General features: G+C 38.6%; 2 protein-coding genes across 3 annotated transcripts; both read left to right on the top strand.

Moving 5' to 3' along the window:
• Nucleotides 1–979: 979 nt before the first annotated feature.
• Nucleotides 980–8,545, top strand: pias4b (protein inhibitor of activated STAT, 4b). Of its 2 annotated transcripts, none has more exons than XM_083526247.1 (11): nucleotides 980–1,185; nucleotides 3,099–3,444; nucleotides 4,066–4,150; nucleotides 4,323–4,361; nucleotides 4,481–4,571; nucleotides 4,978–5,103; nucleotides 5,326–5,431; nucleotides 6,075–6,148; nucleotides 7,194–7,354; nucleotides 7,713–7,870; nucleotides 8,222–8,545. In XM_083526247.1, the coding sequence occupies exons 1-11, from the start codon at nucleotides 1,159–1,161 to the stop codon at nucleotides 8,371–8,373; spliced, it is 1,365 nt and encodes a 454-aa protein (XP_083382373.1). In that variant the 5' UTR covers nucleotides 980–1,158; the 3' UTR covers nucleotides 8,374–8,545. The 2 variants fall into 2 exon arrangements, with proteins under 2 accessions (XP_083382373.1, XP_083382374.1); XM_083526248.1 differs by having other exon boundaries at nucleotides 981–1,185; nucleotides 7,713–7,846.
• Nucleotides 8,546–10,465: 1,920 nt separating this feature from the next.
• map2k2b (mitogen-activated protein kinase kinase 2b) lies at nucleotides 10,466–15,466 on the top strand. The gene is made up of 11 exons (XM_083524836.1): nucleotides 10,466–11,383; nucleotides 11,728–11,938; nucleotides 12,390–12,536; nucleotides 12,752–12,829; nucleotides 12,916–12,967; nucleotides 13,111–13,235; nucleotides 13,356–13,560; nucleotides 13,679–13,731; nucleotides 13,827–13,888; nucleotides 14,002–14,047; nucleotides 14,199–15,466. Exons 1-11 carry the CDS (start codon nucleotides 11,295–11,297, stop codon nucleotides 14,307–14,309), a joined length of 1,179 nt encoding a protein of 392 aa, XP_083380962.1. The 5' UTR covers nucleotides 10,466–11,294; the 3' UTR covers nucleotides 14,310–15,466.
• The last annotated feature ends 292 nt before the right edge of the window (nucleotides 15,467–15,758 follow it).

Here is a 15,758-nt window from a genome sequence, read left to right as displayed (position 1 = left end):
GTGTGAAATCATGTTTCAGGAAGGAATGCGATCGCAATCGCAATCTACATCCTTGATTTCGAGATTTTTTTCATTTAGATTTGTAGAAGACATTTGCAATATGGCCGGACTGTCCATATCTTCTTTCAAGCCAATTTAGGTGTGAGAAATGTACTTAGCAATTGATGCTGACTCTTTCTTATTAGATATATTCATGCAAAAAGATGTGAACTCGACCCAAATCTTAATGCATGCATCTAAAACAGCACATGCTAGTCTATGATGACAGGTTTGTCCATTTGCAATCTTTTTCTTCCACACAGCCTGGTCTTTGCAGCTTGGCAAATTGGTCAATGCTCAAATCATTTCAATGAGGCTTCAGCGAGTTAAGAAAATAGCCAATCAGCCAAGTGCCCAGTGCCCTCTGGTCAGTGCTGACCCTCTGACCTCTTATGCTGACCCTTGGGTCAGGGGTCACTTTCTAAGGTCAGTAATCTCTGGACCCTGCACTGGCCAGAGCTGTCTCCATGGATACTGTCCCAGGTGGCAGTGGGAGTCATGGCAACAACCCTTAGAGTCGCCATTTTGCAGTGTTTTACAGCACTTTAGCATAACCTGCTGGTGAAACATGAGTATGACACATTAGTTTCAACGGCGGCTGATTTTTCTGATAATATATTTTTATATATATTACATTATTATATGTATTATGACGTGTATATATATTTTTTACATTTATATTCACATCTTTTGGTTACATTCAAAGCTCCAAAGTGATAAAGTGTCCATTGTTCACAATGATGCCTTGACTTACTGTGATTTGATGTGGGGTTTTTTTTTATTTTTATAGATGACACTCTGACATATAGAGTCCAAAACAAGACCAAAAATTCATCATTTTCATATGTACATTTATCTTTTTGTCACATTTCCACCGTCAAACTGATCAGGAGGTTATGGCTGCATCCCAAATCGTTTCTCTCTATATAAAGTGCACTTCATCACGATAGACTTCACCTTGGTTTGTGACCGATCTGTTCAAGAGAGCGCCTTTCACGACTTCACCAAACAGAAAAGACTTGTTCGGCGTGGTATTGATGTGTTTTGAGACCGGTTTATTGGCGATTAATCGGTTTATTGTAATTAAAACCTATATCGGTGAAACTAAAGTGTAGAATAATGGCCAGCCAGCTGTTGGAAGCCACGGTATGTCTCACACATCTGCAGTTTTCTGTAGATTTACACCTTTCACATATTCTAAACCTTTTACTAGTGGTTTAATCTCTGGGGTTGCAGAAAAGGGGTTCTAGTGAATATTTGTGGAAAACAAAGTTATTAAAGCATAAACAGAGGAGTTTTAAAGGAAAAAGGACATACATGTATATGTATGTCCTTTTTCCTTGAAAAAAGGTGTGTGTGTTTGTGTGTGTGTGTGTGTGTGTGTGTGTGTGTGTATGTATATATATATATATATATATATATATATATATATTAATTACAGGACTGGCAGCCATCTTAAAGCTAAATCACTGCAGGAGGTCATTGATTGAAACAGCTTTGTCTCCTCAGTGCTTTGTGCACAAGAGAGACTGATAATGCAGGATGTTTACCTTCAACCCTTTTAAAAAAATTACTTCACTGCTTGTGGGTAAGAAATATATGGACCCTCTTGAACCCACAATCTCAAAGATGCATTCATAAGAGTAGGACCACTGTCAGGGAAAAACTCAAGTCCACACAATAAATAGGTTTATATTATAATACTCGATTTACTAATAGTGTCTACTGTGCTAATTTGTTGGTCTGTGCTGTATTTGCGTTAATCCTGAGAGAAGTTAGTCGCTGCGTGCCATGTTGACATCACATGGGGACACAGTTAACACGATTCGAATGTGGATTTAAAGTCACCACATGGGCCGAAGGAACATTATGTGGATTTTAGTATGAATATGCTGGCCTTCAGCCTATCTGGAAGATGAGTGTGCTCCAAAACGATGAACGAAACTTGCATTTGGAACATACATGTATTTAGATTCAGACCATCAGCTTTTTTTTTTCTGTCCAATCAAATGCTGTCTGGTATCTGAAGGGTTCTGCCCCAAACATGATAATTTACTGTTGTTGAGCAAGAGAAGTTATAACAGCAAATGTGGGTCATAAATGTGTCTTTGGCTGAGAGAACGTGCATGTTTTTTATTCAGAAAATGCAGTAGGAGATACAAGTGGTGCAAGCTCACGGCCTTGTGACAGGGATTTTCCTGATGATTCCTTCACCAACTTTAAAATGCTTCCAAACTCAGGGTTTTCGAGGTACTTTAATTTGCAGGGACGGGAAAACCCATTACAAGTGAATCCAATGTGTTGTCATTGCTCAGGCTCACGTCCTCAGGATTAATTGTCTAGTACGGTTTAGCCTGGGCTTTGAGTTCAGCTAAAAACGACTGTCTCTTTGAAAAGGTGAGGACTTCCTTCTTCAGTCTAAATTATGGTAACACAGTAGCAATTTTGCAAAGTGCAGACAAATATGCTAATGTATGTACAGCAAATATAAAGAGAGGCTATGGACAGTGTAAAAATGTGCATGAGCTGGTGAGCAATTATCTAAGAAAATATATGTGAAATTATTACTGTAGTATGTGGGATACAAAAATAAACAATATGGGATATGTACAACTGTACAAACGTTAAACAGTGTACAGATTATTTATAGATATGAGAATAATTTAGGATATGCAATAAATTAAATATATAATGAATGATCTCGAATGTACAGAGTGGAGCAGAACTACATGATGATAACTGCAGTAGAATCAGCACGCCTGCACTACAACACACCTGCAACAATTTATTCCATGCTTATGGTTATTCCTTACTTATGGTTGAGGAAATATACTAAATATTATTTACAGTGTAAAATGGTGTGTGTGTGTGTGTGAGAGAGAGAGAGAGAGAGAGAGAGAGAGAGAGAGAGAGAGAGAGAGATGCTTTTTGGGTGTATCAGCTGGATCAGTGATTGCACAGATTTTTGATTTTTGTTTGCTTAATCCTGTTTCACACAACAGCAGCTGGTAGCCAATAAAATGTGAAAAAAAACCTAATTGACCTCGATACCTTTGCAGGGGATGGTCGAGAGCTTGCGGGTCGCCGAGCTGCGGTCTCTCCTCTCCACTATGGGAAAGGACAAGAAAGGCCTGAAGAAGGATCTATTGCAGAGAGCCACCGAGCTCCTCCAGAACAACTTCCACCCAGAACTTTTCTCTGCCATCCAGGAGCTCTATGACCGTCGTCACTCCACCGGGAATACCAACAGCAGACGCTCCCAGGTCATCACCACGCCGGCTACTGTCGGGGTGGAGGCAGATTATCCGAAGAAATCTTGCAGTCCGGTTCATAAACCTGAAGTTCACATGATCAAGCTTCCGTTCTGTCAAACTCTTGAGACTATTGTTGCTCCAAAGCCATTAGGTACTTTAGGATCACTGAGCCATCTAATATAATGTTTTGACCAGTTACTATTTATTTTCTTGAGATATTTGTTGCTTCAGATTTAGATTTAATGGTTTAACTAAAGGCAGTATTCTGATGACTAGTTCAGGGGTGGAGATATTGAAGTATTTTTCTTGAAGTATTCAAATAGCTCACATTATCTTTATCTTTCCAAAAGGTTGACATCAGAATCTAAAGCTGCGAGATCAATTAATGAGCAAAGACATATTTATCTTAATTTCACCAGCTCTTTGGCATTGCCATTATTGCTGCAAATGCCATATTGCTTCATGCTGTCAAATAGTTAATTCTCTAGCAATTGGTGCTAAACGTCTATTCAGGCTTTGCCTAAGTGTGAAATGAATAGCAGAAATAAAGGGAAGCTCGAAGTGAATCAAGACTTAAGTGGTTAATTGTATTGCAAATACTTAATTATATTCAACCTTCTTATTATGTCTTATACCTTCCAAATTTATTTTGGATTTAGCCATGAGGGTCTTCTGGAAACAACTACCTTTATCTATACTTGTGAATATCCTGAACGTAGTATTTATATAGCGTCGAAATAAGGGTCCGATTTCCCATTTTATTCTTTCCCAGTTGCCACATACGCATCTACACAGCAAATCGACTTGATTATATTTAGTCTGACTACAAAACAATGGTCTCGGATCAAGAACTGTCCGTAAGTAATGATACCTTCTCATGAAACTCATCATTTCTGTATTTCATTAAAAGAATTGAAGGATGTACATGTATTTGGTGGAAGGTACATCCGGAAGCTAAATATGAGTTATGCTGTTTGAGTTAAATATGAATGTTCTAATTGTTTCTGATGACCTTTCATTGTTAAAAAGGTCCAAAGATGGAGTGAAACCTCTTCAGGTGGTGCTCAGGTGAGTTTGCACTCTGCTGGTCTACTCTTGCTGGAGCAGATGAGAAGTACGAGCAGTGTGATGCAGTGATTAATACCAAGTATCCATGTGTGCGAGAGACAATGCTGTGTGTGTTTCAGAATTTGCTACACAGAAAGCATCGGCGTGGAAAATGATCAGTATCCACCAAATGTTGGTGTTTTGGTCAATGGCTATAACTGTCCTGTACAGGTGAGTCATGATTACCAATATTATTAGCGATGTGAACCCAAATTATATTAATGCTATAATTTATACAGATACATTGCCCATTAAAAGGCACCATTTGGGATAGAAAATATTTGAAAATGTATGTAATAAAAACACCAGTAGGCTTTCTGCATTTTGCCTTGTGCTTAGACACCAGTGTTTTCTGTATGCTGCTGTATTTTAATTATGTTCATCTTTTTTTTTATTTTTTTTATAAATGTTATATGGTTTTGTATGAAATTCTGTCTGCAAAATAAAGACAGAAAATTATTTATTATTAACGTGTGTGTGTGTGTGTGTGTGTGTGTGTGTGTGTGTGTGTGTGTGTGTGTGTGTGTGAGTGAGAGAGAGAAATTATTTTACCTTTTTTTTTTAATTTTTTATTCAGGTTCACTACTCTTCTAATAAAAAAAGTCTGGAGCCGTCTCAACCTTGTCGTCCAATCGATCTCACACCATTCATGAAAGCGTTCACTGACAATCGAGTCGCTATCACATGGGAGAACTTTGGCAAGGTGCACCGGTTCCTCTCCTCAATTGTGTTCGAAACGTATATCTGAGCCATTTTGAGTTCCACTCTTGCGCTTTCTCGTGTGTGTGTGTGTGTGTGTGTGTGTGTGTGTGTGTGTGTGTGTGTGTGTGTGTGTGTGTGTGTGTGTGTGTGTGTGTGTGTGTGTGTGTGTGTGTGTGTGTGTGTGTGTGTGTGTGTGTGTGTGTGTGTGTGTGTGTGTGTTTAGTTTTACTCTGTGGCTGTATATCTGGTGAAGGTGTACTCTTCAGCAGATTTGCTGGCACAGCTCCAGGAAAATGGAGTGGAGAGTGTGGAGAGCTGCAAACAAAAAGGTGAGTGGCCTGAATTCATGCTGACTGAAACTTCAATCCGTTTCCCTCACAACTGCTGATTGGTGCTCAGTTCTCCTGCATGGGCTGATTTATTATCTGTAACAGCAGCTCTGATTGTAGTTCCAGCTGCAAAACTTCATTAAAAGGCTCGTTCTAATATGAGTTTCTATAGTGACTGTTTGCACTGGGACATTTATAGCAAATGTACATGAATTTGGTGGCGTTTTTCAAGAACGTCTTCAGCATCAGGGCTTCTTAATATAAAAGATATCGGTGTAGCTTTACTGTCGTGTGAAATTCTTCAGGGCAGAAAGATTTCTCGTGTGACTTTTACCTGACTTAACTAAAAGAAAGATAAAAAGAAAGGCTGTTTAGGGAACAGCTGTTTATAGCTGCTATAACATAAGTGATCATGAGGCACTTTTTTCTTTGAACATCCTGCAACAGGAAACACCATTAAAAAATAATCAAAAGGACAACCGGATTTGGTTTTTCATTAATAAATTGTCGCAAATATATTTTCTATCACACATCACTGTCTTTTAGCTTACTATACCTGCATATTCTGTTCCTTCCATCATACTTTGTCTCTGGCAATTTGTATTTTTTGGTCCTAAATTATGCTTTTTATTCTGTTCGGCAGTGTGTGAGAAGCTGCAATGTAATCCTGAGAACGAGATCGCCACAACAGGGCTGCAAGTGTCCCTAATCTGTCCTGTAAGTGCTCGAAACCGAGACCGAACCTGCAGATAAGTAGCACAGAAATGTGCCTACAATTGCGATATTTATTTTTTTTTTTGGTAGGTTGTATTTTAGTATGCTTTTTAAAAGGGTTCAGTCATCTGGGCCTGTTTGTTTTCTGTAGCAAACAAGCAGTAAGAAGAAGTACAAATGTTGTACTCTGGGGGGGGGGGAGAGATAGACAAATGTTCTACTCTAAAACACTGTGTACAAACTGCTGCACAAAATGGCTCCTAAATCTATCTGCTATACAAGACCCCCAGGTCTGGACCATTTAAACATCAGGGCCTCTCCAGCATTTGAGCTAGTCTTAACACTCATTTTTATTTTTAAGCTTTTGATGAATTTCTAAATGAAATGCTATTTTTGTATTTGTCTTTGAATACTAGAAGTCTTATGAATGACTTTGGGTCAACTTGTGTTAAATGTGCTCTTGACTTGTCTGCCTTGAAACTAAAACCTAAGTTAAGTTGTCGGGGCTTCACCGAACATGTATGTATAATTTATGACTTCAGAAAACTCGTGAGTTTCCATGGGAGCAACTGAAAACAGCACAATGGATTGACTAAGACAGCTCAGGATCGACTAAACACCTGTTTTTGTTTGTTTTTTTTACTTATTGCTGCTTCGTTGCGTTAGTTGTGGAGTTTAATAGTTTCTTTTGCATCTGTCTCATGAGACTTTGGCCGTTCAAGTGTAACAGATGTTGGATTGCTGTACAGCTTTTTTTGTTGTTTTTACAGAGATATATATATATATATATAAGTAAGCATCAGCATGTGTTCAGTACTTTTCTCAAAGCAGGGAACGCAAACAAAACCACAGCACATTCTGAAGCGAACCGGCAACTTGATCAAAGTGTGAAATTCACTGAGGAAATCCAACGCAGCTAGAATTTAGTCATCTTTTAGCAAAGTTTTTTTTTTTTTTTCTTTAGTCTATCACATTTGTTGTTTATTGACATTAAGATTGACTACGAAAACTGGTGCGAGATTGTAAGAGATTGTTTTTGTCTTAACAGCTGGCGAAAATGCGCATGTCGGACCCCTGTCGAGCGCAGACGTGTGCCCACATGCAGTGTTTTGATGCGGCCTTTTACCTTCAAATGAACGAGAGGAAGCCTAGTTGGACTTGTCCTGTCTGCCATAAGCCTGCCCTATTCGACACGCTACAGATCGATGGGTAATGTCCTCGCTACAGACACTTTTTTTGTCGTAACGGTCCATTCAGGTGAGCACTCTAGAGGCATTTGTTCTAGCTGCCAACACCAACTATTTAAAATGGAAAACCAGACATTTTAGCCAATTGAAGGTTTCTCTTGCTACATGCAGGCAAGAAGGTAAAGGAGTGTGATGTCACTATCTCTCTCCCACTGTTAGATATTTAAAGGTTTCTATGGGAGGTGTTGAACAGATGGTGCCCCTCACACTCACGCACACACACACCACAGAGAGCGAAAGTGTCGAATTATGCTGACCACAGTGTTGATTGTTAGTGGCCGTGGCAGAGGATGATGAAGATGGATGTTGTTGTTGTGTAGTTTGCTGAGTGGCATACTCCAGCACGCAGACGAGGCCGTGAAGGAGATTGAGTACCTGTCTAATGGCTCTTGGAGAGCAGTGGGAAAGGAAAAAGTGTGCAGCACCACCACAGATCTCTCTTCACTCAGCCACAGTAAGACCTGCCTTCATCTTAAAGGTGCAGATTGTAATTTGTGAAGAGAGCTGTAATAAACATAATATTTTGCTCTGTTTTGCATTGTTCGCATTATAAAGAAGATCCACTTTCTTTTGACTGATTGTTCTCGGCTTTCTCCCTCCTTTTTGCCCATCAGACATCTTTGGCAGTGTTTTTTTCCGAGCAGGAAAATACAAAATGCTCCTTTATATAATAACATTTTAAAGTATTTTTTTGTTAAAAAAGGAAGATGTCTCTGATTTGGACAAAACATTTGATTCTAAAATGACTCATTTAGATTTTTTTCATGCCATAGATTTTAGAACCCGAACCTGCTTTTGATTTCTTTCATGTTTCTTCTTTGCTTTACAGAGAACAATACTTTACTACAAGATATTGTGGATCTCACTCAGTTTTATTCTGACAGTGATGATGATCGTGAGGCCATGGAGACAGAAGAGATCGTTTGGGCACATGTAAAAATTGAACGAGTGCGCTTCTCCAAAAGCAGCATGCATAAGTGACACCTGCCTAATTTTGTTTTCTTGTAGTTCTTAAAATATATATATAAATAAATTCCAATATTAGAAGGTATAATTTGTTTATTTCTTACAGTCCTGTTTCTTTCTCTTTTTAATGTACTCAATCTTCCAGACAAGGAAAATAAAGTTGTTGTTTTTTTGTTTTGTTTTTTAAGTCTGTATTGTTATTTATTTATTCTGTTACTGGTATTTAACTGCAGCTTTGGCAAATTAGTAATGGTGTACAACTAATGTAGTGAATTATTTATTTATTTTGAGCCGACGTCAGTGTGATGTTAATACGCCACTCCGGATCATAACCCAGCTGCTGGTTATTTTTATTAAGAGAACAGGTTTGAGCAGTCGACTCGCCACCAACGTGCTTGATAGATAAATTATTCACAACCACAGCATGTTTTTATTTATTTATTTTTTTAAGAAACTTGACTTTCAAAAATTCATTAGTTTAGCACTATTTTGCAAATATGAAACTAGTTTGCGGTGCCATTGGCCAATTTCAGTTATAACATTTAAATATAATTAGTGGGAAGGTGTGGAGTAGTTTTATGCAGTAACAATGTTTGAAGATTTGTAGAAATTATAAACTTTAAATGTGATCAGATCACATTATACTCATCACTCATGTCTTTAAGTTATAGAGGTGATTATTATATGGACCATCAATTTGCATTCTTATGTTAGTTGTTTTATGTACCACCTTTGTCATAAGGGGATTGGTGTTTTGTTTCACTGTGTTCTTTACTGCATATGGCTAAAATGAAAAAAAAGCTCTTAAAACTTACATTGATCAGACTTGGAGACTTGGGAATTATGATTTACAAAACAATGACTTGTTCCCACCCTTCTCCCTCCCTATGGACAATTTCTCCTTCAGTGTTTTTTTTCCCCTTCATTTTTATTATTTTCAACATTGTACATTACTAATGAGACATCCAATTGATGAAAGAACATTTATTAAACTACCCAGAATATGTTTTAGATTGATTTTTTGTTTGTTTGTTTAAAAAGGAGAGTTCTGTATCAGATGGCCTGGCCTCCCTATCACCCAATCTCAATCCAGTTGAGCTGGTGAGCTGGTTTGGGAAGATTTGGACCAGAGAGTTAAGGAAAAGCCGCGACCAACACTCAACACCTCTGAAGCTGACTGAGTGAATGCCATGAGTGTGCAAAGCTGTCATCAAAGCAAAAAGCAGCTCCCTTGAAGAATCGAAAATATGGAAGAGATTCTGGGTTATTTAACACGTTTTAGTTTTATATATAATTTGATATGTCTGTGTTCTTTTATAGTTCGGATGTATTGAGTAATAATGTACAATGTTGAAAATAAGGAATATATCACTGTAGAAGCGGATGTGTTCAAACTTTTGACTGATACTGTAGAAAGACTTGATATTTTTTATCTTAGTTGCTTGTAAATTTTATAGACAGACAAACAGATAGATAGATAGATAGATAGACAGACAGACAGACAGACAGACAGACAGACAGACACCAATCAGGCATAACATTATGATCACCTGCCTAATATTGTGTTGGTCCCCCTTTTACTGCCAAAACAGTTCTGACCCATGGACCATTAACCTCTCCAGCAATTTGAGATACAGGAGCTCATCTGTTGGATCGGACCACACGGACTCCCCATGTCAGTTTACCACTGTTCCTTCCTTGGACCACTTTTGATAGATACTGACCACTGCAGATCAGGAACATCCCAAAAGAGCTGCAGTTTTGGAGACGCTTTAACTCAGTCGTCTAGACATCACAATTTAGACCTTGTCGAATTTGCTCAAATCCTTACGCTTGCCCATTTTCCTGCCTGTAACATGTCAACCTTGGGGACAAAATGTTCTCTTGCTTACTAATATTAGGGATGGATGGATAACATCGAATGAAACGGAATTCAAGTGAGTCGTCTGATGCGAGTCGATTCAGTGTACATTGTTTTGTTTTTTCTTTTTGGATGGATGGATGGATGGATGTTTTGTATATTAACAAATAAATACAGTTGTTTATAGATAAACCACCTACAACCTGGCACAGCACTGAAAAAAATGCTAAATCTCGAACGTTTCCTGACAGCCCCGAAGTATCGCGAGATTTGGGACGCCTCCTTAGCCAGTTCCCTGCTCGTTGCTAGCATATTAGCTGGCTAGTTTACCCTATAGCAAAAGCTAGCAGTTAGCTTATAGCCACTGCATTTGCACTGTAACTCGCAGGTTTTGTCCCGCTGCGAGATGAACGCCGTTTAATGCTTATTTATTTTCTGTGAAGGTATTTCCAGCTCCGATAAGAGCGAACTCCTGGGTAAAAACAGGCTTTTGAAGTGCGGGCGATTCATTGAGTTTCCTGAGATGTGCTGCAGGATTAGCAGGCGCTAGCTGGCCGGTTTTATATATTATTATATAGTATTATAATATCATTTACGTAGTGATTCGTAGCGTGAAAAGCTGTTGTCTTTGCGTGGGCTTGACAAGGTGCCAGTGTATGACAGAAGTTTGACAGAAGTATTAAAGGAGAAGGAGAACACGGCTGTGTGTGTGTGTGTGTGTGTGTGTGTATTAGCCACTTAAAACGCTGCTGCCTTCACCGTACAATCAGATTCTCGGTATCTATGGGTGTATACGTGTGTTCATATTTAGTCCAGAATCTGCTTGGTTTTACTGTTTAGGTGGAACATTAATTCGGGCTGATTTGTAAGATCCAGGCAGTTAGCAAACTAGCACACGACTAAAGCAGGTGTCTTCCTAAAGCACCTGTTAACTGGATCTGATCTGATCTTCACAGCAAAAACTCGGATCTGTTTCTCAGATTTCTGAGCTTGGGTTAAGCCAGTGTGAGCTTCGGTTCTGATGTGGATCTAGTGGTGATGCTTGTAAGGATTGAAGAAGATCGTGAAGTTGAACATGGCACCCAAAAAAAGACCAGTTCCTTTAATCATAGGCGGCAGTGCAGAAGTTCAGGCAACAGCTTCCAACCTGGGAGCTGCTTCAGAGTGAGTGTATTAAGATTCACTATACATAATCTTTGTAAAAGTGTGTGTGTGTGTGTATATATATGTATATATATATATATATATATATATATATATATATATATATATATAGTAACCTGTTTTTGTTTCTTTTCATTGTGTTATTATTCCTTTATTTGTTATCTTGTTCATCGGCTTCTTCTTCATCTTACTATTTTCACTTATTTATTTCAATCATCATGTTTCTTTTTTTTTCTTCTTTTAATCCAAACGAATTAATTATGATTGTCGCCTCCTTGTTTTTCCATTGATTGTCACCTTTTTTCCCCTAAACAATGCTTGCTCTCTGTATTTGTTTCTGACAGGGCCTATCTTGAGACCCTGCAGAAGAAACTAGGGGAGCTGGACTTGGACGAGCAGCAAAAGAAGCGCTTGGAGGCCTTTCTCACACAGAAAGCTAAAGTTGGAGAGTTAAAAGACGATGACTTCCAGCATATTTGCGAGCTGGGAGCAGGGAACGGCGGCGTGGTCAATAAAGTCTGCCACAAGCCCTCTCGACTGATCATGGCTAGAAAGGTGAAATGAATTCGAATGATGAACCATAGAATATGAAGGATCAGTAAAGAGAATGCCGGGAAGTACTTTTAGTTGATCTGAAGAGAGAGCTGAGCTGATCTTGAATTATAAATCAGCTAATAAGAATCAAATATGAACAGGCATTTTATTTCCAAGGCTTTATTGTGTTTTTAATGTGTTTACCAGCTAAAAATATTTAACTTTCTTTCAAATGCCAAAGATGACAAACAATAATAATAAAAAAAAAAGGCCACCCGGCATAATTGTGTATACTTATTATGAAAAATTGTAGACAAGAAACAGCCCTTATTTAAAACACATCTTTCCTCTACCCAGTACCGTTTCAATGATTTGATTCTATTTCCATGCTGTTCTCAGCAGTCTTCTTTCTGTTCAGGCTTATTTTCAGAAAGTATTAACTTCTTGACTTTTTTTCCTCTGTTCGTTTTAGCTCATTCATCTTGAGATCAAACCAGCAATCAGGAACCAGATCATTAGAGAACTGCAGGTGCTGCATGAATGCAACTCTCCATATATAGTGGGCTTTTATGGTGCTTTCTACAGTGATGGTGAGATCAGCATCTGTATGGAGCATATGGTGAGTATGTTTGTGTGATCGTGCCCTATTAGAATCATCTAAACCCACCTGAAATGACTATTCTGGGTTAAAGATCTAACATTTCTCCTGCAAATACATGGGCATATTTATTATGTGGGTGCTGCTAGTGCTAGATGGAGTGAAATGAGAAGTCTTTGGTGGGATATGAGATTGTGAGGCACTAAGAAGCAGATGTTTTTTTCTTCTTGCTATAGGACGGAGGTTCTCTGGATCAGGTTCTGAAAGAGGCACGAAGGATTCCAGAAGAAATCCTGGGAAAAGTCAGTATAGCGGTAAGTACCTCCTATTAAATGCTGTGAATATTCAGATATTGAATCGCACAATTCAGCCATTTTTTTATATTTTTTTATTAAATAAGGTGTTAAGAGGTCTTGCCTACCTGCGAGAAAAACATCAGATCATGCACAGAGGTAATGTGTGTGGTGTTGTTTTTTTTGTTTTGTTTTTTGAGGCAATATAAAACTCTTGGAAACTTGTGCACCCTTTGGTTTGCTGTATTCAGCAATGATTTAAAAATAAATAAATAAATAAATACATTTTTTCCTCCTTACAGATGTCAAGCCATCAAACATCCTGGTGAACTCGAGAGGGGAGATCAAGTTGTGTGATTTTGGAGTGAGCGGTCAGCTCATCGACTCCATGGCCAACTCTTTTGTAGGCACAAGGTCGTATATGTCAGTAAGTGCATAAGCTGTTCAAACCTTATGAAGATTCTCATAAGATCACTATTTGAATATTTAATCTGTAAACAAATTATCAAACGGGGAAAAATTCTCCTGTTTATTTTCCTTGTTTCAGCCCGAAAGACTGCAGGGGACTCATTACTCGGTGCAGTCAGATGTGTGGAGCATGGGATTGTCTCTGGTGGAGCTCTCTATTGGGCGCTACCCAATCCCTCCACCTGATGCCAAGGAACTAGAGGCCATTTTTGGCCGACCTGTAGCAGAGGGAGAAACACCTAGCACTTCCCCACGTCCCAAACCTCCAGGAAGGCCAGTCAGTGGTACGATACATGGACATTTTTAACCATTTCGATGACGGTACTTTAGTTTCCCTGAAAAGGCAGTGATCGTACCAGTTTTTTGTGCAGTTTTTACATTTTTTCCTTCCTTTCTTTTCAGGACATGGCCCTGTCATGGCTATATTTGAGCTGCTGGATTACATAGTCAATGAGGTGGGAGAAGCTAAGGAATGTCTTTGATTTTATAGAAATACCACTGCTAAGTGAATATATCTTTTAAAAGATGACGTTCTGTCATTTCTTCATAGCCTCCACCTAAACTGCCTCATGGAGTCTTTACTGCAGATTTCCAGGACTTTGTGACCAATTGGTAAATGTTCAGCTTTGCTTACATAGTAGTTTGGTAAAGTATAGTGTTTCTGCTTTGTGCTGATTGCTAAGTGTGTTTTAAGATCGTACTGAGTGGCTCTTGTCTTTTTCTAGTCTAATCAAAAATCCTGCAGATCGGGCAGACCTGAAGATGCTGATGGTGAGTACGATGGACGTGGCCAGATCTGTAATTTAGACCTGAATGGTAGGGTTTAGATTTTTTTTTCCCTTTTCAGAGCAACACTATTCGTTTTTTTCTTTCTCTCTCTCTCTCTCTCTCTCTCTCTCTCTCTCTCTCTCTCTCTCTACAGAACCACACATTTATTAAACGCTCCGAAGTGGAAGAAGTCGACTTTGCAGGCTGGTTATGCAAAACCATTGGTCTGAACCAACCCAGCACGCCCACCCGGACGGCCGAATAACCGAACAAGCAAAAACGCTCTTTCTTTTTTTCTTATGGAAATGTTCCAGCATGTTTTAACCTGATATCTGTCTACCAGATCTGCAGCATACGATCAAATCTAAACATGTTTCCCAATAAAGAAAAACAAAACAATTGATCAAATCCAGCCTGAATTCCCTGCATGTGATCTTCAGTTCAGATTTATTCAGATTTTTTTTTTTTTACTTTGTTTAATGCAGTGGGATTTAACTCTTGCTTTATTCTTTTAGTGATGCAACCGCTCATTAGTCTTCTGTCCAGCTTTCTCCCTTCCTGCTCGAACACATCTAGCGTCCAGCTTTAAAGCAGATACCTCCATCGTTGTCCTCACAGACGTCGTCTCGGAATCGCTAACAAGCCAAGTATTGCCTTCTGGAGCTTTTTGTGTGTCATTTTCAATTTCTACTCTGCACTGGATTTGGCGAGTTTGTGGTCATGTTGCGAACCAGCTTGGCGCAAGCGAAATTGTTCTAAAACGACATAAATATTGTTTGAATAAGACCTTTCTTTTACATGCCAAAACCTTCTTTCCTAGATTGTGATGGTTGTAGTGTTGAATTTGCTTTACAGAATTTTTTTTTTATTATTCCTGCTGATTATCAATAAGTTTTAGCTTAACAGACTTATTTTCTTTGTTTTCGGCCGGTGCATTTTAATAATTGCATGTGCTGTACAGATATGGTGGATAGTGATTAAGTTATAAGTGCTGGAGTTTTTTTTTTTCAACACATTTTTGGACACAAAACACCTATTTCCAGAGCCATCCGTGTCTATGCCATCATCCTGGATGCTCAAGGTGACCGGCTGCATTTTGGCTAAGTTTATTCTGTATCGTTAATCGAGCCGGGAAAAAAAAAAAAACATATATACGTTCACATCCACATATATGCATGCATGCAGGCATACACCAGTTAAAGGCGTCTCAGGTGAATCTTCTATCCAGTAAATAATTGTATAGATATGTCTTTATTTGGACCTAGATCACATTCTACAGTTAATATATATAAAGTATATGGACGAAAAATGTTCACCTCAGGCACTTGTATCAGACAGTCATAATGAATCCAGACCTTGTGACGTGAAAAAGAAATGTGCGTGGTTTACTGCCTTTGTCTCAATAAAACTCTTGTGAATGTATAGAGATACTGATCTTTTCTTCTTTGTTTTTTCTTCTTCCCAAGTCAAGAAGTTTTTATTGTCATTTCAATCATATATAGCTGACGCGTTACACAGTGAAATGATACAACGTTCCTCCTGAAACCTGGTGAACCCTACATACAACAACAATTACAGAAAACACAGGGCTGAGGATAAGTAAGTGTCCTCACCATATAAAGTGCATCGTGTGCAACCTGGTGCAAACAGTGCAAGACAACACAAGACAGTATAAGACAAATATACAAAATAGCGCCGCCAGTAAACATGTTTA

The sequence above is a fragment of the Silurus aristotelis genome (genome assembly GCF_946808225.1).
Source record: "Silurus aristotelis genome assembly, chromosome: 22".
NCBI classification, from domain to species: Eukaryota; Metazoa; Chordata; class Actinopteri; order Siluriformes; family Siluridae; genus Silurus; species Silurus aristotelis.
Note: the sequence above shows the minus strand (reverse complement) of the source record. Positions and strands in the feature narration are given on the sequence as shown.

Excerpts from the sequence above, each read along its gene's own strand:
- pias4b (XM_083526247.1), top strand. The coding sequence starts at position 1,159 with ATGGCCAGCCAGCTGTTGGAAGCCACG. Across the intron at positions 4,572-4,977 it reads GCTATAACTGTCCTGTACAG|GTTCACTACTCTTCTAATAA; the intron begins GTGAGTCATGAT and ends TTTTTTATTCAG. Across the intron at positions 7,355-7,712 it reads GACACGCTACAGATCGATGG|TTTGCTGAGTGGCATACTCC; the intron begins GTAATGTCCTCG and ends GTTGTTGTGTAG.
- map2k2b (XM_083524836.1), top strand. The coding sequence starts at position 11,295 with ATGGCACCCAAAAAAAGACCAGTTCCTTTAATCATAGGCGGCAGTGCA. Across the intron at positions 12,830-12,915 it reads TGGGAAAAGTCAGTATAGCG|GTGTTAAGAGGTCTTGCCTA; the intron begins GTAAGTACCTCC and ends TTATTAAATAAG. Across the intron at positions 13,561-13,678 it reads TCCAGGAAGGCCAGTCAGTG|GACATGGCCCTGTCATGGCT; the intron begins GTACGATACATG and ends CTTTCTTTTCAG.